General features: G+C 39.2%; 1 protein-coding gene across 6 annotated transcripts in view; it reads left to right on the top strand.

Annotated features, from left to right (window-relative positions):
- CNKSR2 (connector enhancer of kinase suppressor of Ras 2) overlaps positions 1-21650 on the top strand; it is a 211685-nt gene that overhangs the window by 77044 nt on the left and 112991 nt on the right. For all 6 annotated transcript variants that reach the window (XM_067466778.1, XM_067466777.1, XM_060770096.2 and 3 more), the window contains 3 exons: positions 14482-14615; positions 17342-17553; positions 20429-20518. In XM_067466778.1, the coding sequence (XP_067322879.1) occupies positions 14482-14615; positions 17342-17553; positions 20429-20518 (436 nt within the window). The remainder of the gene's footprint in view (positions 1-14481; positions 14616-17341; positions 17554-20428; positions 20519-21650) is intronic.

Raw genomic sequence — 21650 nt, 5'->3', positions numbered from 1 at the left:
ATTTTTGTTCTACTAAGCACTTTGACACAATATATGACACATTTGCATAATTTTGATCTAGCCATTGTTCTTGAATGTTTATACTCCTTGAGTGGTCCCTCTATCCTGCCTGCATTATCTTTTCCCTTAAAACATTATTTTAATAAAAAAAATTGGAGACTGTAACAGTTGTTGGCCCGTCCTTTTATCTGGATGGAAATAAGGAAATTCTGTTGAATTCCCAGCTTGAATTAAAGAAACCAGATACAGAAAGAGAATCTAAAGGACCATTTCCTCACCTAGATGACAGAGGACCATTGAAGCTGTGGATCGGCTTTAAATAGCTTGCCAATCCACCTTGTCACGTGATGAGGGACTAGTGAAGCCAGCTGGCCCCAAACAAATCTGGCCTTCTTCACGGGGACCTTTAAGTGCCCACCCGTGCCTTAGATAGATAGATAAGAAGTTGTAGTTGCTGGGATTTATAGTTCACCTACAATCAAATAGCGTGATATAATTGAACCAACCAGGGCATACAGGACTTCCATGACCAGCAGAAAACACTAGAAGGGTTTGGTGAACATTGACCTTGAGTTTGGGAGTTGTAGTTCACCTACATCCAGAGACTACCATGGACTCAAACAATGATGGATCTGGACCAAACTTGGCATGAATATTCCATATGCCCAAATATGAACATAGATGGAGTTTGGGAGATATAGACCTTGACATTTGGGAGTTGTAGTTACTGGAATTTATAGTTCACCTACAATCAAAGAGCATTTTGAACCCTAGCAACGACAGAATTGGGGGAAACTTCCACACCGAACCCCCATGACCAACGGAAAATACTTAAGGCCATCCAGTCCAACTCCCTTCACCGGGGCAAGAAAACGTAATCAAAGTCCTCCTGACAAAGAGCCATCTAGTCATAGATATAGATAGATTCACACATACAGATATAGTATCATAGATTTGAAAGGGACCCCTGAAGAAGGACAATTATATGTTGCATGTTCCAGAGTAGGCAAATCAGACACTCTCCACATCAACACTGACAAAGAAACAGCAAGAAATACTGTTTACCCACAACCATAAAGAAATTACATATATTAGAAACCAACACTTTCTCATTACTTCATTTTCCAGATCAACAGACTGGGCCACAGCAACGCGTGGCAGGGGACAGCTAGTTTTATATATAAGTTTAAGAATATTATAGTCATAAAAGCCACAATAAAAATAGTGTCATTAACACAAAGCTTATTTTCTGAAGTGTTTCATTATCCAATGAAATATTGAAAGTACATACATCTGAATATATTTAGGCATAATAGATTTGCCATGAATAGAAAGGTTTAGAATTCATTTTACATACTCTGGGAGAGTAACAATATTAGTAATTATAGAAATAAAATTCTACTGAACATAAATAGATTTGCTGGTGGTAGATCAAAATAACTTAGAATTTTGACATGAGGAACTGAAAAGCCAGTTGCATCTGATTCTTCTTATTTTGTTTATAACATGTGTTAATGTAGTTGCTCTGATGTTTAGATTCTAATCTGGTTTTACTGGAATCTTTTGTACTATAAATTAGATCCCGTCACTGTACGTTAGATTAGGTAGGCATGTTTCTCCATGTCAGGGACTGATACAAAGAGTTAGTGAAATTACATGAAGATACTGGTGTTTAAAAACAGCAAAATGTACCTCTTATATTTGTATGCTGCTTTTAAAAGGGTCCAGTTAATAGAATTTGCCACTTCAAGACAGTTTTGTTCAAAAGCATTTTGGAAAATGATTCTCATACTCCTGATACTGCAATAAGCTGTGCCCATTCACATTCATTTATGTATCATAATATGCACATAGCCTGAAGGTAATTTATACACAATATTTGCAATAATGTTATGCCTGTAAAAAATTGTGAACCTTGAACCATCAGGAAAGAAAGATGTTACTATTTCACCCACCCATGCGAACATTTTTTGCATTTCCAAATAAGGGATACTCAATTTGCAATATCCTTGTGTATTGCTGTGTTTATATCACTTTGACATGGAGGTACAACCAATATATAATAGAAATGCAAGTTCTAATAGTCATAATATAAAGTTGAATATATCATACATTTAGATATGTGTTGCTTAAATAATGTGTTCTTGCATCTTCAGATAAGCTTATATTTTATCTGATATCTGATCAATAGGATTATAGACATGGTGGTTTAGAGGGGTTAGCAATCAAGATATACAGTAAAGGGAAGCACAATTGGAACCTGTATCCTAGCCATAAACATTGTAAACAGTTTTTGATGTTATCTTTTAGATGGCTAAGGTTCATATTATATTGTTTTGTTATCAGTATGAAGAAATTAATAAAAAATTATTTTTTAAAAAAGTCAACATGGGATCTAATGGAGGGGAGACCAACCTCTGCAGCACTTGGTGCTTATCCATTTTGGTGTTAACCAGTTTATGCCACAAGTTTCTATCAATTGGGTCAAAAGCTGCTACCAAGTAAGCAAAGGCAACAAACAGATGTTTGGTAGGTCTAGCAATTGCTTGTTGGGCTAAGAAATACAAGGTCTACACTGGTTGATTGTACTCTGTCGTTTTCTGAAACCAACCTGTTCAGGGTGAATGATTTGGTTAGTAAATTCCCAATCCTCTAATTTGTTTCACAGATTATGTATCTTATTTAATATCTAAGAGGCTAATAGACTGATATTTATTGGGATCTTGTTTGTCACCCTTTTTGTAAAGAGTTAAGGTTAAAAATGGCAGTCACAAAAATGAAGTTTCTGGATTATAACAACTAATTGCAAAATAAGTACCACACAGTTAAACATGAAATAACACTTCCAAACCAGGAAGGGAAGCTTTTTCAAATTTTGTTACATATTGTTATATGTATTTGCCCAGTTTGGATGGTAGAGTAGGGTGCTTTTGAAATCTTTTAAAAATATAATAGCAACCAGGTGAAGGTACTCATTCCTCACAAGTTAATCACATACATATATTCCTGCAGAATTCAGTAGTCTTATTCAGATATTATAAATGCAATGAGAATGAACACCTGAGTGAGGACAGCACTAGATTCCTTCCCTCAATAACAATTCTTCTCACCTGAACATTGACTTTCTAAAGAGGAAAGCCTTCTTTCTTCATGGATGCTCTCCATACAGTCCCAAAAGTTTCACTGTGGGTCATGTAGAGAGATTTCAATAATAGAGGATGCTTCATAATGTTTATATTTATGTGAGAACTGGGCTGATTGAAGAGGGGTGGGTGATATGTTTTCTCTTTCTGCATTTATTAATCCAGAATAGGGCTTGTGTCACTATTCTTCAGAAATGCTTTGGAGTTATTGTTTCACCAAAGTAGAATTAGATTGTAAACAGAAAGTGCTTGAATATGGCACTGAGATACTTTAGGACTGAGGAAGTGCTACATTAAAAGGTGGCTATTGAGCAATCTTAAAATTTTATTTTATTTTATTGCAAAAGTTTGTTTTGATGCATAGGTGTAATTCTAAATATGGTGAAAATTTTTCCACACTCCCTAGAGATTGTTTTAGGCATTTCAGAGAAAATTGTTTGATCCCAGGATTTGATGATAGAAATAACACGAGGTCCATTAGCCACACTTTTTAACACCTGCAGTGGCTAATTTGGTTTGTTTCAAGTTTTCCTTAGCATCTCACTCATTGCTATTGATTTACGGTATTTCATCAGTTACAACTTGGCTCTGTCCCATGAAAAGTGGTGCTCAGGAGTGATTGTGCCTACCACCTTGACCGTTTGCTAATTCCAGTGATCAACTGGGGCTTTGATAGAAAAACTACGAACCACCTGGATGTTCAGTCTCTTGAGGCAAACAACCTCTGTTGCCTCATCTTTGTCAGTCTATGATAATATAACTATATAAAGTTCCTCCATTCCAAGTTTTCAGTATCATAAGCCATTATATTTTTCATGTAGGGTTGGGGTGTTGTACTTCCGTATTTTACTCCTACCTGGAGGGCAAATTACATACAGTAGTATTTATTTATTTATTTATTTATTTCTTGCATTTGTTAACCGCCGCTCTCAGCCCTAGGGCGACTCGCGGCGGTGTACAGTACAAAAAGGGCACTTTACAAAAGAATCAAACAACAATTAACATCACTAATACATACATCTAACTTACACTAAAAATCCGCTCCGTCATATTTATGGAATCATAGTCAATCTCATCGTCATAGTTCAATCCGGTTGTCATTACCCGTAGCATAGCATTTAGTTGAAAGCCTGCTCGAAGAGCCAAGTCTTCAGGCCATTACGAAAGGCCATGAGGGAGGGGGCCTGTCTGACATCAGCAGGGAGGGAGTTCCACAGCCGGGGGGCCACCACCGAGAAGGCCCTCTCTCTCGTCCCCGCCAGACGTGCCTGTGAGGCAGGCGGGATCGAGAGAAGGGCCTCCCCAGATGATCTCAAGGTCCTCGTGGGCTCGTAGGCCGAGATGCGGTCCGCAAGGTATTTTGGGCCGGAACCGTTTAGGGCTTTGTAGGTTAACACCAGCACCTTAAATTGGGCCCGGTAGCAAATCGGCAGCCAGTGGAGCTGGAACAGCAAGGGCGTTGTATGCTCCCTGCGTCCTGCTCCTGTTAACAACATGGCTGCCGCGCGCTGGACTAGCTGCAGCTTCCGGGCCGTTTTCAAGGGCAGCCCCACGTAGAGAGCGTTGCAGTAGTCAAGACGGGATGTGACCAGAGCATGTACCACCGTGGCCAAGTCAGACTTCCCAAGGTACGGGCGCAGCTGGCGCACAAGCCGAAGCTGTGCAAATGCTCCCCTGGTCACCGCTGAAACCTGGGGGTCCAGGCTCAACGATGAATCCAGGGTTACACCCAAGCTGCGAACCTGCGCCTTCAAGGGGAGTGCGACCCCATCCAGCACAGGCTGTAACCCTATACCCTGCTCGGCCTTGCGACTGACCAGGAGTACCTCTGTCTTGTCTGGATTTAATTTCAGTTTGTTCTCCCTCATCCAGACCATTACAGCGGCCAGGCACCGGTTCAGGACTTCGACAGCCTCCTTAGTAGCAGGTGGAAAGGAGTGACAGAGCTGGACATCATCTGCGTACAGATGACACCGCACCCCGAAACTCCGGATGATCTCACCCAGCGGCTTCATGTAGATATTAAACAGCATGGGGGACAGAATAGAACCCTGAGGAACCCCACAGGTCAAAGGCTGTGGAGTTGAACAGGAGTCCCCCAATAACACCTTCTGGGTACGACCCTCCAGAAATGACTGGAGCCACTGCAGGGCAGTGCCCCCAAGACCCACTTCCGCAAGGCGCCCCAGAAGGATACCGTGGTCGACGGTATCGAAGGCCGCTGAGAGGTCCAGGAGCACCAACAGGGACACACTCCCCCTGTCTAGCTCCCGGCGCAGATCATCCACTAATGCGACCAAGACCGTCTCGGTACCATGTCCCGGTCTGAAACCAGACTGTGCCGGATCCAGATAATCCGTGTCTCTCAAGAGTACCTGGAGTTGTGAAGCCACCACGCTTTCCATGACTTTGCCCAAAAAGGGAAGATTGGAAACAGGCCGAAAGTTGTCGAATTTAGTGGGGTCCAGTGATGGTTTCTTCAACAGCGGCTTTATAATAGCCTGTTTTAGGCTCGCTGGAATCTTGCCTTCCTGAAGGGAGGCATTAACCACCAGCGTTACCCACTCAGCCAATCCCCCTCTGGCCTCCCTCAGAAGCCAGGATGGGCAGGGGTCTAGGATGGACGTGGTGGGCCTCATTCCTCCAAGTATCTTGTCCACATCCTCGGGCTTCACAAACTGAAAAGAATCCATCAAAATAGGACAAGCAGGCGCTCGTGTCACATCCACAGAGACTGCATTTAATGTGGTGTCCAGCCCAGAACGGATCAAAGCGACTTTGTCTGCAAAGAACCGAGCAAATGCTTCACAGCGCGTGGCCGAATTGTCAGGGCTCCCACCTGAGGTGGTGGGAGTCAAAAGACCTCTGACAATCCGAAACAACTCCAGCGGACGGTTTTTTGCAGACGCAATAGTAGCCGCAAAGAAAGTCTTCTTTGCAGCTTTTATTGCCACGGCGTATGCCCTCAAAAAGGACACAAACCGTGCTCGATTTGGCTCGCTTGGGTCTGAGCGCCACACGCTCTCTAGTTCCCTCTTCCTTCGCTTCATCGCTGCCAACTCCTCAGTGAACCAAGGAGATGGTTTAGCTCGGTTACTTGAGAGGGGACGTTCCGGAGCGATCGTGTCAATTGCCCTGGCCATCTCCCCATTCCAGAGAGCGACCAAGGCCTCGACATGGTCACCTGCCGAAGTGGCGGGAAAATCCCCAAGAGCCGTCAGGAATCCATTCGGATCCATAAGCCTCCTGGGGCGGACCATCTTAATGGGTCCTCCACCTTTGCGGAGGTTAGGGGGCGCAGTGAGTCTAAATCTGATCAGGAAGTGGTCAGTCCACGGCAACGGAGAGATGGACAACTCCTCCACACCGCCACCCTGCTCCCATCCCTGGCAGAAAACCAAGTCCAATGTGTGTCCAGCACAGTGGGTGGGGCCAGTTATTTGTTGGGACAGCCCCATGGTTGCCATGGCGGACATGAAGTCCTGAGCCGCTCCTGTGGGGGCCGCCTCGGCATGGATGTTGAAGTCCCCCAGCACAAGAAGCCGTTGGGACTCCAACGCCAGGCTCGAGACCACCCCCGCTAGCTCAGGCAGGGAGACTGTAGTGCAGCGAGGTGGACGGTACACTAACAGAATCCCTATTCTGTCCCGGTCACCCACCCTCAGGTGGACGCATTCAAAATTTGTGGTCTGCGGGATGGGGCTCCTGGTCAGATGGATGGAATCTCTATAGATCACTGCGACCCCGCCTCCCCGTCCTCCGGATCTAGGTTGGTGCTGTACGGAGAAGCCTGGAGGGCAAAGCTGGGTCAGGTTTACCCCTCCAGCTTCATCCAACCAGGTCTCCGTAATGCACGCCAGATCTGCCCGCTCCTCCAGGATTAGGTCCTGGATCCAGGTCGTTTTTCCGTTGACAGATCTGGCGTTCAGCAGCACCACCTTCAATCCCGAGGGCCCGCTCACCTGGCTACACCAATTTACCTTAGGAGACCGGTTGGGAATTGTTAATTTAGATAAGCGGTCCGAATTAGGCCGAATTCGAGGTCTCCTTCTTCCGCATCTCCTCCTTCCCACCACGACCTCTATGGGGGCCCCTCGGCTAGTGGAACTCCTCCCCCCCTCCATGCCGCGATCTAATATCAAGGACTTAATTCCTGCTTCATCAGCTGTATGCTTTGTTGGATCCTGCCAACATCCTTTCTCCCCTTCCTCCCTCCTCTCGGCCCCATTGGGCTCCAGCCCACCTCCCCCCCTGGCCTTTCCGCTAACTAATAGTAACAGAGATAGTATTAACAGGGGGGTGGGGGGCCACATGGATGACAATAGCTTCAGGTGGTAGGGGCGTTTCAGCCGCACCCGCTAGACAGTTTGTAAAGTGCGAGAGTGCAAGAGTCTTAGATGCGATACAGACAGTAGTACCACTCGGTTGACAACACTACGTTCTGTTGGGCACATACATAAAGTGCAAGATCTAAAGTGCAGTAAGTGCCTGAAACTGAGTCTCAGTATTCACTAAGGTGCGGCATAGAGGGATAAGGAAGGGGGCGTAAGTGCAAGTGGTGTTTAGCAGCAAATGGCAGGCGCCCTAAAGTGCTATTGAGTTCTTATGTCAACTTAGCAGCGAGGACAACCAGGAGTGTGTTATGATAGTAATATATAGTCACACTCTTATGAGGATGATGGTAATAACAATTAAATAAAATTCCTATGATTCAGGTGTACCTCTAGTACTATAGCAGACTATTATTAAATTCAGTGGAATCCATGTTGATGCAATTCCATCTTATATTATTTTTGACATGGAAATATTATTATAGATTTCCCCATATGTTACAGGGGTGTGTGTGACATTTTGTCTCCATTGGTGTTTGACTGTTCTGCATATCTTGGGATGCTTAAAATGAAGGAATGAGGGTGCTTGGGGTTCCCATTTCATACTTTGTGCTTCCCATCCCTTGCTTGCATAGGTGAGTTTCCTTGTTGTTCCTTAGTTGTAGAACTGGGATTACCTTTTGGGTTTTTCTACATGGAATCCAGAAATAGAGCATGTTTAAGCCTAAAGCAATACGCCTTTTACAACTAGATTTTTCTTTTATGACAATAAAAACAACAACAGGCAGCAACCATGTACAATTAACAACAATTAACAACTTCTGACTGTGTATCTTTGAGTCCTGTGAGCATGAGAAAAGACGGAACTCTAAAATATGTCCCTTCATATATGCAGACTTTGTTCCCTTGCTGGTTTTTATATGTTGCTAGCTGTTTCCCATGATTGACTACAGGGAAGGTTGGAACCCTTCCTTCAGCACAAACTAGGAAGGTAGGTGATAACAGTGATTCATTTGGAACTGTCTATTGACTTGAATAGTGAGTTTCAAAATTATGCTTCCCTTTTGTGTACAAAATGCTATGCCACTTTCCTAGGGGAAGAAACAGCATATAAGCAAATATAGATAGCAGCCCTTCTAAGCTTTGTTTCATTCTCACCATGTGTCTGCTTCCTGGAATTTGTTGATTTCCATCAGCGTAATGGTTTCACTGTTTTGTGCTCCTGTACAGAGGAATTTAGGAGCCATCTTATTCCTCCCAAGTACATTAAGTTGTTCTCTTAAACATAGCTTTTTATGATATAATTAACAAATTGTCTTTTTCTGTTTCTCGTTTGCAAAATAAAACAATGCTATAATTTATCTTCAAAATATACATTATAACACCAATGGTCAGAGGTTGTAGAACATTATTTATAGAATATTAATGATTTAACATATCTAATATTTTTTCATTTTCTACCAACTGTCATTCAAGCTGTACAATATTTTAGTAACAGAATTGATCAACAGAATTTTATATCTGAATATTTTCTCTGTTTTGCCTTTTTATTCCATGGAAGTACTATTTATTTTCATAGAGTAGTTTCTCAAGCTGCTTCTGACATGAAAAAAAATGAGCAGAATACAATACCCTTCTTTCATTTATTTAGAATACTTAAGACGTATTGCTTCTGTATTTCCAACAATATGCTCTTTGCTATGCTGCAGATGAGCTGATGCAGGGGGAAATACTGTTTGAATATGTAAGTGTAGTATAAAGAAAAGTAGGCACAAATCAAATGGCTCAATGCATGGATTCATAGGAGTGGTAGTTGGTGGAGCACCAGCACTCTTTGACAGAGAAGGCTAAAGATTTTGTAAAATTACAAAACATGCCAATTCAGATATCCTGGCCCTGCAACAGTCAAGTGTTAAAGCTAGTACCTTGAATTGTGAGAATTTCAACATCCTATTCACAATGGAGTACCTAGAAAACACCTAGAAAGGACACATTTCCTCATACATGAATAAATGTATGATGTATTCCAAATTGTCTCTCCCAGTGGATGTTCTCTCTTTACAGGACACTCCATAGATCCCTGCAGAACTTGCCACGGCTAATAAGGCAAACAAGAGTCCATCAGTAGTATCTTCTAGGGGGCAAATGGAACTAGAGGAAGTATCATAAAATGACATTCCAAAATCCCACATTGGCTTGATTCCTAGAAGTATACAATGGTTAATGATATGAGAGCAGATATAGAAAACCAACTAGAGTTCAGACCATATCACCATTATTTTCCAGTTTTTGGCCAGCCCTGAATAGTTCCCAATGTTTACCTTTTGATTTAAATACCCAGTGGTGGTAAATATTACAATTTTGTTTTGGTTAGCATTGTGTAATTATTATTACATAGGAGGTTTGTATAAAATGATTTTTTTAATGGCAAGTATTTTGTAGTGTAATATTCTGTGTTTCCTGAGAAATGACCCTGAATGAGTTAGCATGAATTGATTTCCATGTCAACATGTATATGATTTCAGCCTAGAATTATTTTAGGAAAAAGTATTTTTCCATTGTGAAATCTGGTAGCTGCTTTGTTCACATGTCCACAGTGTATGGGGCAGTTAGTCTCATTGCATGCACTGCAATTTACTTCTGAGCAGACAATATATACGTTTGTACTTGTAACTATATAAATTTGCAACTAACATACATTTCAAATTACAGTATTTGAAAGCTGTCTGAGAATTAAAAACGATGTTTTAATTGTATGAATTTGCCTTTACACTACATGAAATATAATTTTACATATTATTTGTTATATATTTTGTACTTTACAAAAATGACTACAAAGATTAAAAACAAATGGGTTTATATTACATTGAAGCAGATACAATTGAAGCATCTCTTGGTTTGAGGGATTGAAAGTTTGCTGCTGTTTTGTCAGTTAACTTATATTTAACTGATGTTCCTGTTTTCTTTGTTTAAAGTTTTGGTCACCTAAGTTTGTAAACTGTATTATAATGTAATAGGCAGGTTAACATACATGAAAGTTTTACAATTTCAGAAAATGTTATGATAGGAGAGTAAACAGATTGTTTCATAATCTTTCTTGCTGTCTCATGAACAGAGTAGATCAGTTATTCATGTATTCAGTTACTCTTTAGGGAGAACTGTTTAAAGTCCTCATCACATTAACATTGAGAAATGGTAAATCTGCATGCATCCTATTATTTATAAGGATTGGATGCATACTCAGTACATATGGGTTGCATACAAACATATCACACACTTTTCTTACATTTTGAAATTACATAATCCACTTTGAGTCATCACACCATGGAAGGTTTGCTCCTCCCAATCTGTTCAATGTCCCCAGATGTCACTCTCTGACCGTTTTCACCCAATGTTCTTGGTAAATACTGCACAGTTACATAGCCTGGAAATCTCAGAAGTATTGATATTGTGAGAGTTGGAAAGATCTCATGCCTGTACAGTACAAGAGATCCTTGTAGGTTAACTCAAATTAGCCCTGTGCGGCATATAGCCACTGTGGGGCAGATCCATTCCTGCACCAACCTAAGTGGTCAATGTGGATGTGCCCATAGAGATCTTTTACACTGGGGATAAAACTATTTCTCTTATCACATGAAGATATAAATATATAAAATAGTGTGATTATGTTTAACTGTATCCAGGCAGTCCCCAAGTTATGAACAAGTTGGATTCTGTAGGTTTGTACTTAAATTGAATTTGTAAGTTGGAACAGGTACATTTTTAAGTGTAACTCCAGCCGTGTGTGTAAGCTTTGAATAGAATAGGGAAGGGTTAACACCCCTGACCTGGGGTTTGTTTTTTTGTTTTGTTTTTTGCTGTTTGTGCCCCTGTTTAGAAGATTTTACCCTACTTTCTATCCTTGTGATAATTGAATTTTGAAAATTTGGCATGTTGTGAAATCCAAGATTGTTGATAAAGCTTCAGTGGAGACACCATTTCCCTATGATAACGTTTTCCCTTCCAAGGGGTAGGTTTCTCTCACTTCCTGTTGTCTCACCCACATTCTTAACTATGAATCATTTGTAAGTAGCATGTTTGTAACTTGGGGACTGCCTATATATCCAAAGAGAAGTGATTCGGTCTGTTAACCAACCCTGTAGAGTATGATACTCAACCTATGTAACTGTATAAACAGTAGTTTCATAAAGCTATGACACAACTTGATTTTTGTCTACTTGTGGTGGCTTCTATATAGTGGCAAAAGTTTCCTTATGTACTCTTCAACCAATTATTTTAGTGGACTTTTGTTATTTATATCATGTTTACAATCTGATCAATTGAGATAATAGAGCTTACATAATTTAAGATAACTGAACTCCCTTATTCTCCTTGATGTTTTACTGCATGTACAAGAGAACAAAAATCAGTTGCTACTAACTCAAGATCTAGCTCTTCTTCATCAAGATGAATTAAGCATTTATTCCACTTGTGGATTATACCTCCTTGGATTCTCACTTTCTCAAAAAACTCTGGACTACTTCTGTTATCTCACAATTACAGTTAACTTGGGACTTACGCACAGACAGAACTGGAACATAACTTACTTTTATTAGAACTGTCTCTGTTAACCATACATACTCACGTATGCATTTACTTTTAACAGTGACATTTCATACTATTAATAACCAGACTTCAGGGCCCTAAATTAGCAAAATATTTTGGTCTAGCTCATAACACTGGAATTCATATATTCATGCCGATCACTACACTTGGATTCCTGCTATTTTATAGATATACCAAATTAGGGGGGGGGGGGGGGAATCTGAAATCTAAAACACATCTGATTCCAAGCATTTTCGATATGGGATACTCAGCTTGTACTGCTTTCCTATCATGTCAGCAATTGAATTGAATTCCCATGCTTTTTCTGTCTTAGCTTATACAGCTGTTAAGAAGAATCCCCTAATTTTCCACATCCTGAAGTCTTCCTTAAAACGTTGCTCAAGTGACTGCTCAGTTTTATGTTTTTAGAATACCAAAGATTTCTAACACGTCACAAGTTACCTTATGGACTATGGAAGCCATCATTAGGTTATCATACTGGATGGAGAATGTCAGATTTCAATTTGTACTTGAATAATGAAAGAGAAGCCTTACTAATGAGGCCAAAACCAGGATTTTTATGAAATATGTTGCTTGTAGTAAGAAATGAAATAATTTGTCATTTTTCTGCCCACTCACGTTTTAGCACGATTGAAGTGATGCTTTCAACATAGACTACTACAGGACAGCTAATCCTGCATTTCTGCATATATTGAAAATGAATTCTTTATGAGAAGGACCATTTTGTGGTGATTATTTATCTGCTAATTATGTGTCTTTCAGCCAAGATTATTAGGACTGAAAGGGAGATTTGATTCTTCTGATTAAAACTTGTCTCTCTGTCTTATGTATAGTTTTGGACACAGAATAATGTGTCCAAAAGCTGTTGCATTTATGTATAGTTTTGGACACAGAATAATGCATTCTATTTTAGAAAATATGCCAAATATTCTCTCTCCTTAGGTCAGATTTCCAGAACTAAAAGGGAGTTCTATTTTTTCCTTCAGATTTTAAATCTATGTCCTTTTCTAACATTCATGTTGATGTATATCTATTCCATTTCTTTTGTATGTTGTCTCCATTACATTACACTGTATTCTAAAGTATGTCATACCAGATAATGTAGTCTGAATATTTTTCTAAATCTAAACAACCAGTTTTTTGATGTGCATTATAATGATGTCATGATTAACATTTAAAGACTGCAACCTGATTATTTTTTTACCAAACTCCCCCCAATAACTTGTCACAATTTCTTCATTTTCTTAGCTCTCACAAACTAATCTTCCCCAACCTCATACCCTTCAGGTGTGTTGTATTACAAATCCCCTGTCTGGAAATGAAAATAGTTGTCATCTAACACATTTGGAGAACACCAGGTTATTGTCTTTCTCTGAGACCTAAATGCCTGGTTTGTCTACTGAAAGCTTGATGAGAATCATTTGCCCCCTGCTGTGATGCTTAATGCTTAGCAACTGCAATATGTTTATTATGGCTACTGTAGGTGGAGATCTTCAGTTGAGTTTAAATTCAGTTGCTTCTGTAATGTTGGCTAGGAAAATCTCAAATGATGTTTTCTATGGCAAGAATAAAATAGATAGCTGCTTCTTACTCTTGGCATTCCAACTAGAAGCACAAAGGAACTACTTGTCCTGGAAGTGAGAGTTGTTGTGTTACAACAGCTGGGAATAACTAGCATTTCCCTCTGATGCAAGCACAACAGCACTTTAGCCAGCTGAGGCAGAAAATAAGATTTAAAATTTAGTGATTACTAAAATGCGATCTCAGGAAGTACACTTGATAAAAACATTCAAGAGTCTAATTTGTGTGACTTCTGTTAAGCTAGGAATTAAAATACATGAAACTGCAAATTAGCAGTTAGATGGGGAAGCAATTTAGATGTATATTGTGAAGTCACCAGTCTGTTCCCCTGGTGACAGTGAACTTTCAGTTTCTCAGCTTCAGCTTCTCCTAAGCTGTTTGCTTTAATTGCTAATTCTAATAAAGGGATCAAGATTTTTCTCCCTCGGTGCTCCTTTTTATGTAATGATTACACAGCGATATTCATGTAATATTGAATCACATTGCAAGTTCTAATTAGTTTCAGAACAACTGGGCTTGAAGTTAAAGCTAAAGCAGAGTGGACTTTTATTCAGATGCTGTATTAGAACTAGGATTTAAAATAGGTAGAAAAGAGATATAATCAAGATCATATTTTAAATGATATATTCAACATTTCTGATTGCTAATTAGACATTACCAATGTCAGTTTAGCTCAAAAAGAAGTTGAATACAATTCAAAATGTTGCCTTTTCCAGGGTACATGACATTTTGATCTACTTTTCTGTAATGACAGAGAAATAAAAAAGACATTAGCTGATGATCAGGTATACATTTAAAGCTTTTTGTTTTGTTTTAAACAGCCTCTTGTACCTAGAAGTCCTACAAGCAGTGTGGCAACGCCATCTAGCACTATCAGCACACCTACCAAGAGAGACAGTTCTGCCCTTCAGGATCTCTACATACCTCCTCCTCCAGCAGAGCCTTACATACCCAGGTGAACATCATAACTGAGCTTTATGCTATTTTGCAGTATATCCTATAGCAAAATTCACTGTTCCTTCTTTAGGAAAAATTTAAAAAGGTTATAATCTTCCTTGAGTTCCATACGTAGGGAAAATATAGGACATGGATTGATGAATTGATCAAATAAATACCAGGTTGTGAATGTGACAATAGAAAAAGGGGTTTTTCAATAATTCATTGTGCATTCATGGTTCACAGGCCACATGAAAGCCAGCTGTACATAAGACACATTCATCTGTGTATGAATCATATTGCCAGCATAGGGGAGAAAAAGAAATCCCATACCTATTTGACATCATATAGCCTTCTTCATAGATAATATTCTCTTACTAAATATGAACCAAATGTTTGCTTTGATGTCTGAAGAGTCCTCCCATTCAGTTTAAAATTCGTATACATCTTATACAAATTATTGTAACCATTTTTTTCTTTTAAAATACTAGTATATTTATGCTGGCAGGTTAGCAATAAAGAGAACTTGTGTGAAAGTACCCCCAGTAGTATACACGGGACAGGTTGGAATTGATATAGCTAGAGTTTATCTGTTCAAGCTTAGCCTGGCATAGGAGATGGATCTATGTCTCAAATGACCTACCTGCCATCTGGTAATATCAACTCCAGCCCACCTCCTGGGAAAAGATTTATTTATTTATTTCATATCAAAAGCATTGCATAAATTAGTATACAACTGATAAAAATAGAAGGTATGCAGGCAGCTAAATATCTTTTCATAGAATCATAGAATCAAAGAGTTGGAAGAGACCTCATGGGCCATCCAGTCCAACCCCCTGCCAAGAAGCAGGAACATTGCACTCAAATCACCCTTGACAGATGGCCATCCAGCCCCTGTTTAAAAGCTTCCAAAGAAGGAGCCTCCACCACATTCCGGGGCAGAGAGTTCCACTGCTGAACGGCTCTCACAGTCAGGAAGTTCTCCCTCATGTTCAGATGGAATCTCCTCTCTTGTAGTTTGAAGCCATTGTTCTGCGTCCTAGTCTCCAGGGAAGCAGAAAACAAGCTTGCTCCCTCCTCCAAAAACAGTCAACAGCAACGACATTGTTTGTAGCCTCCAACAATTCCTCCTCTGTACATGAGGCAGGGCACAGTGAACAAGCATACAGATGCAGAGTTGTCTGTTTTGCTCCACCGTCACACAAGGTATGGGATTCTTTGGGAAAAGTTGGTAGTAATTGAGACCCACACAGGCAGAAGACACTGATTTCCACTGCAACCTCAGATAAAGCAATGATGATAGGCCCCCAAACTGAACTTGCCCTAAATCCTTACACACACACCCCAATATCCCCCAAAGGAATGCCCAAAGTGAGAAAATGACCAACTTTCTACAGAAATTAATCCAACCTAATGCTCTAATTGCTGTCCCAAATGTAGTGATGAGAATAAAGCAGCCACATATTGAGGTTAAGATCCTTGGGGAGCATAAAAGGGTTCTTTTATGGGGACTTCAGAGAGTCTCCTTTTTAATGCCCCCCCCCCCTTCCTTGATTTGAATTGTATTTGTAAATGCCTTCTATGATCCCCAGGAGGAATGAAGTGCAGATTGGCTGGGAATCCTCGAACTAGCGAGCCAACCACTCTCCAGATAGTTGGGTTCTCTCACTTTTCTTAGCAAACCAGTTTGTTTGCATGGCTGTCTGAATAAAAGACACAGTCCTAGGTGAACAAAATGGTGTTCCCTTCATCTATGCCTCATTGCAAAGGGGAGCTTTCAATAAATTGTGAGATGTACATGTCTTAGATAATAGCGGTGTTTGCCTCATAGACCAGAGCAGTACATGCCTCAAAGAACATAGATGTACTTGCCCCATAAGTGAGAGCTGTACCTTCATAGAGAGTACTTACCTCATAGAATATAGTTTTGTTTCTACATCAGAGCACATACCATCATTATACCTCATAGTCTCCTGTTATCTATACTTACCTCAGAGTTTATACCTTATATCTGCACTTCACTATTCTAATTCTATATCATTCAGTAATCAAACTGCGCCTTTGTAATACATTGTTATGATTCACCTTGATTGTTTCAGTAAACTTAATTGGTTAAATTTAGTCTCGTCTCCAGAGTCTTATTTTGGGGAATTAAAGAACATATAGGACATACCAATGGTCACTGGAAAAATAGCCGGGCACGTATAGTTTTCTTTCCATTCCTGGCATGCCATCACAGTGCTTAGGACCTGGTAGGCCTATGGCTTATTTAGATTGCTATTAGAAAGTTAAAAGAGAAAGCCCACTCTCTGCAAAGGGGGTGTGAGAGAGGAAAAGGCACTGTTTCCACAGTGCTCAGGAGCCTGATCGGCTTGTAGTGTAAAAGAGGCCAGTGTTGCAGGAGGGTAGCCCAAATTTTGCCACTTACTCCTGTGTGAGATAGTTGGACATCTTCAAGTATCTTGATCAATGTATGTACAAAAAAATAAATTAGACATTTTCAGACTTAAGGTTCCCATTTTCTAGTTTTTGCTGTCGGTTTTCAAACAAAAAACAATAATTAAGAGTTAAAATTGGAACTGAATGATCTGATCCAGTTACACACTAATTAGATTACTCTATATTTGTCTTGAGAATTAATATATGTTAAGTTTGACATAAATACATGGTTTATGTGCACAATAATTGCACAGCAAAACTCTAGAATGCACAATGTTAATATGTCAACACCATTTTTTTCCAAAGGGATGAAAAGGGAAATCTTCCCTGTGATGATGTTGGAAGACTTTTAGTAGGAAAGCCAGTACATAAGGGTTCCGAATCACCAAATTCATTTCTTGATCAAGAATATCGAAAACGTTTTAATGTAGTGGAAGAAGATGCTGTTTTGTACTGTTATGAATATGAGAAAGGAAGAACAAGTAGCTCTGGACGAAGAGAAAGCACCCCAACTTATGGTACAGTCTAATTAAATATATATATAGTTCTTGATTTGCTTTGTATTCTATATTTTTGTCCAATATTCGAAACCTTTATTTGTGCCCTTAAGAATTCATCTATCCCTTTTCTTCCAACATTACTCTTGTGCTAAACTGCATTGTGTACATTATTAAATCCAATCCTGATTAAACAAAGACTTCTTCTGAACCAGACTAGGGCTCTATCCATTGTCACATTTTCTGCTTCCTGTTCTCAGTACAGATCTGCAGTACTATCTCTTTAAAAGCTTTGAGTTGGCAAACAGTTGATATGCAAATTACATTAAATGGAACTAGATAGATAATAGAGTGACACTAACTTGCATATGTTTTCATTTAGATTTCCATTTTTTTCCTGTTGATCCTGATAAATTTGAAGTAGGGTAATGATTGAAATATTTCAGCCCTTCATGTATCAAATCTTGACTTATTTAGTGATTTCCTATGCAATTTGTAATCACATAAATAGAGAGTAAAATAAGATAGGCAGCACTAAACACAGAAAAGAAAAGATAATTTCCAGAAAACCAAACTTTTTCAGACATGAAAGAGTGCATTGTAGTACTCTTATTATACCTTTAATCCTAAGGATGTTGTAACCAAACTGCTTTGAGCACTGATGTATCTGATTAATTTACATTTCAGCATCATTTTAAGGTCTCACTTGGACAGAAGCAGAGTCATTGGTTTTCTGTTATAGGCAACTTAAGTAAAAAGGTGTGGTGTTATGAATTTCTTTCACATTTCCCTTAGCAGTTTGTTCTATTTTTGAGCAAATTTACTAATTAGATAATATTGGAGTGATTAACATCTCTTATTTTATTCAATTTTAATAAAATGTCTACCAGGCTCTCTCTCTCTTATAGACACACAGATTACACTTGTTTAAAAATGGATTTTAGAGCTAGACCCATAATGTAATAATGGGGCTAGCTCTAAATAGAATCAGTACCCAGTATTGGAAAATATGTTTCTCCCTACTTCAGTTCTGCCCATCGATAATGAATTGGGGAGCATGAAAGCAAATCTTCATCGCTCCTTCCCTTACTTTTGATTTTTCTAATCCTCTTACAGAATGTCATAAGAATGAAATTGTAATTTGTAGAGGTGCAACACTAGAAAAGATAATTACTTACTTTGAGGAAATCTTATTGTTGTGTACGTTTATCTATTTGAATTATCAGTCTGAAGAATCATTTCAATTTTTAGAGAAATTATTTAAAAGGATGCTTTCATCCCGTCTGGGGAACGGAAGCTGGCATCGCACATCACACAATGTTGTGTGACTTCCGGCATAGTTCCCACCCCCAACTGGGGTGAAAGCGTTACTGGACATTTTCACCCCAATATGGGAGGCTTCCTGTTGTGCTGGCTCCAGTGGAGCCAACACAACTCCTCCCCATGAGGGCAATGCTTTCCCCTTGTGAGGGGAAGTGTCATGAAAGTGAGCTGCATGCGGGGCAACAGATTCACCCCACTGCTCCCTCTTTCTCACTAGAAGGCTTTGCCTGGCCTTTCTGATATGGTCATCAGTATGGTGTTCTGTTAGCAAGATTTGCTCAAAAGTGTTTTTCCAATACTTTCCCCTGAGGCTGAAAGTGTAACTTGCTTCAACATGTTTCCATAGTCAAGCAGTGCTTTGAACCTTGGTCTCCAGAGCCATAATCCAGAGCTAAACCATTACAAAACACTGTCACACTACCTCTCAAGTCTTCTTTTGCACAATTACATTCCATTTACATTAACATTGCAATAGTAGACATAGCTGTTCAAAAGTAAACCCCAAAGAATTGAAAGGGACCTATACCCATATAGAGATGTAAAAGATATTAATCTAAGCACAATATTCTAAAAAAAAAAAAAACCCATTGGAGTGCATCCATTTCTTTATGAAAAATATGTTTTCCCATTATATCTTTCTTAATTTTACCTTGTTTACCACTTGGAGATAAATATTATACAGTATTTTCCTAACTCGTGCACAAACACGTGCACAAACAGACAACAATCACCATCCCAAGACCCCCACAACAGCGAACCAACACACATTAGGTTAAAAGATGACTAAAAATATTATCATTAAAATGTCAAGATAAAATTTCATACCACAAAAATTAAAAACGAAGGTTAAAATGAAGGTTAAGATAGTTATTACACAATCCCAAGCCACTTCAGATATCTGCGTCACCCCTACAATTGACCCCAATTGCCTCCAGATACGCAGTTCTCAGCTGCGTTGCTTTATAAAGGAAAAGGGCTGTTTGGTGTGTTATCTTCGCATTCTGGCCAGCCATTAAGAATGTATATTTTCCTAACTCTTATTCTAACAGCCCTGTGATGTATATTTAGTTTACATGCTATGATTGTATAAAGGTGACCACATGAGTGTAATGAGAGATTTCACCTGGTATAATATGTGCATTGGGCTGAATATGTGGGTGTGAACTGTGATCATGGTATTGAAAAAAAGTTTTTTAAAAGTAGAATTTTAAGGCACTACGGTGGCTTTAATCATTATGCTTATGCTATAGGTTCCATTCATAATTTAATATAATTGGCATATTTTCAATTGCACTTGCCAGATCTACTCACACGATGATACAATCAGTTTGTAGGCATCAGAGAAATGAAACTGGGGATAAATGAAATTGCAGTATTGTTGATAGTTAACAAAGATACACTGAGGATCAAACTTTTTCAAAGCATATTTTACACACAAAAAGTCTTGAATGACAACAATTCACAATGTGGGCACCTGTGGTAAAACTATTGTCAAATATAATATCACTTACCTAATGGGTAGACACATTAATTTAATAAGTATTTTGAAGCTAATGTGAGTGTGTTGTTGCAGGAAAACTAAGACCTATATCTATGCCAGTAGAATATAACTGGGTAGGGGATTATGAAGATCCTAACAAAACAAAAAGAGATAGTCGGAGAGGTAAGTTACCTAAGGTGCAAATTACCAATTTCATTGTGTTTTAAATATATATTTATGTAAATTGTTAGATGCACAGATTATTATTCCATATCATTGTCCATAAATGTGAAAAGCTGATTGTCTTGTTAGTATTTAAGTTTGCTGTTATACACACAGAGAGAGAGAAAGAGAGAGAGAGTGAGAGAGAGTTGATAGTATCATAAACTGGCAGTAGAAGATTGCATACTGAATATTTCACGGTTTTTGATGACCATGGATAATACAGCTGCAATCCAATATCAAAGTACAGCAGCCAAAAAAAAAAAAAAAGGAATTGGTACTTGGCTATTTTTATACAAATTTAAAAAAAAACCAGTTTGGAAACTACTGTATTGTTGGGGTAAGAGAAATATTATAAGATGAAATGATGAAATTGTCTACAATGTATGTTGGCTACAGATTACATAATCCTTGGCATAAACAGGATTTGGGTCCATTCCTTGGGTGGCCCACCTATTCCCAAAGCTTCTACATGCCTGTTTGGTGTTATTGAGGTATTAGTCTCTTAATAAAGTAGCAGCCTTTTAAACACATGCTTGTAATCCTTTAAAGGGATCCCTTGTGCTCATTTAAATATGGATTCAGTGGAATATCTTCACTGCCAGTCCCTAGAGATAAGAGAATACAAAAACAAACCATTAACCTGCTATATAATGACTATAACACGCTGTTACAAGGAAAGCAAAACTCCTACCACATGAAGTCATTTTTGGTTCTATTCCTCGCCAACAAGTGTCCCTAGAAACGTATAAACATGGAAACAATACAGATAAATATTCAACTTTGGGATATTAGCAGCCATATTTCAAGAAGAAAGCGATAGCTGGTTTGCCTTCTCTCCCCACATTCTGTCACATAATGAATGTGCCTATTCAGTGAGCACTTGCACTTTTAAAATCAAGGAATATTTTAATATCCCAGTTCATCTTGGTATTTAGCCATACCTGAAAGGGCCTTCAGTTCAGTTGAGCTTGATTTCGTTCAATTCATTCTGTTTTGTTTGTGTCTCATGCTCAGGCCATTGTGAAACAAAATCCACATATAATTAAATGATTTTACAAAGGAGGAAACCAAAGCCTTAGACTATCTAAAA

Source organism: Anolis sagrei, chromosome 3 (genome assembly GCF_037176765.1).
Source record: "Anolis sagrei isolate rAnoSag1 chromosome 3, rAnoSag1.mat, whole genome shotgun sequence".
NCBI classification, from domain to species: Eukaryota; Metazoa; Chordata; class Lepidosauria; order Squamata; family Dactyloidae; genus Anolis; species Anolis sagrei.
The sequence above is the reverse complement of the archived record's forward strand: the minus strand, read 5'-3'. Positions and strand labels throughout refer to the sequence as shown.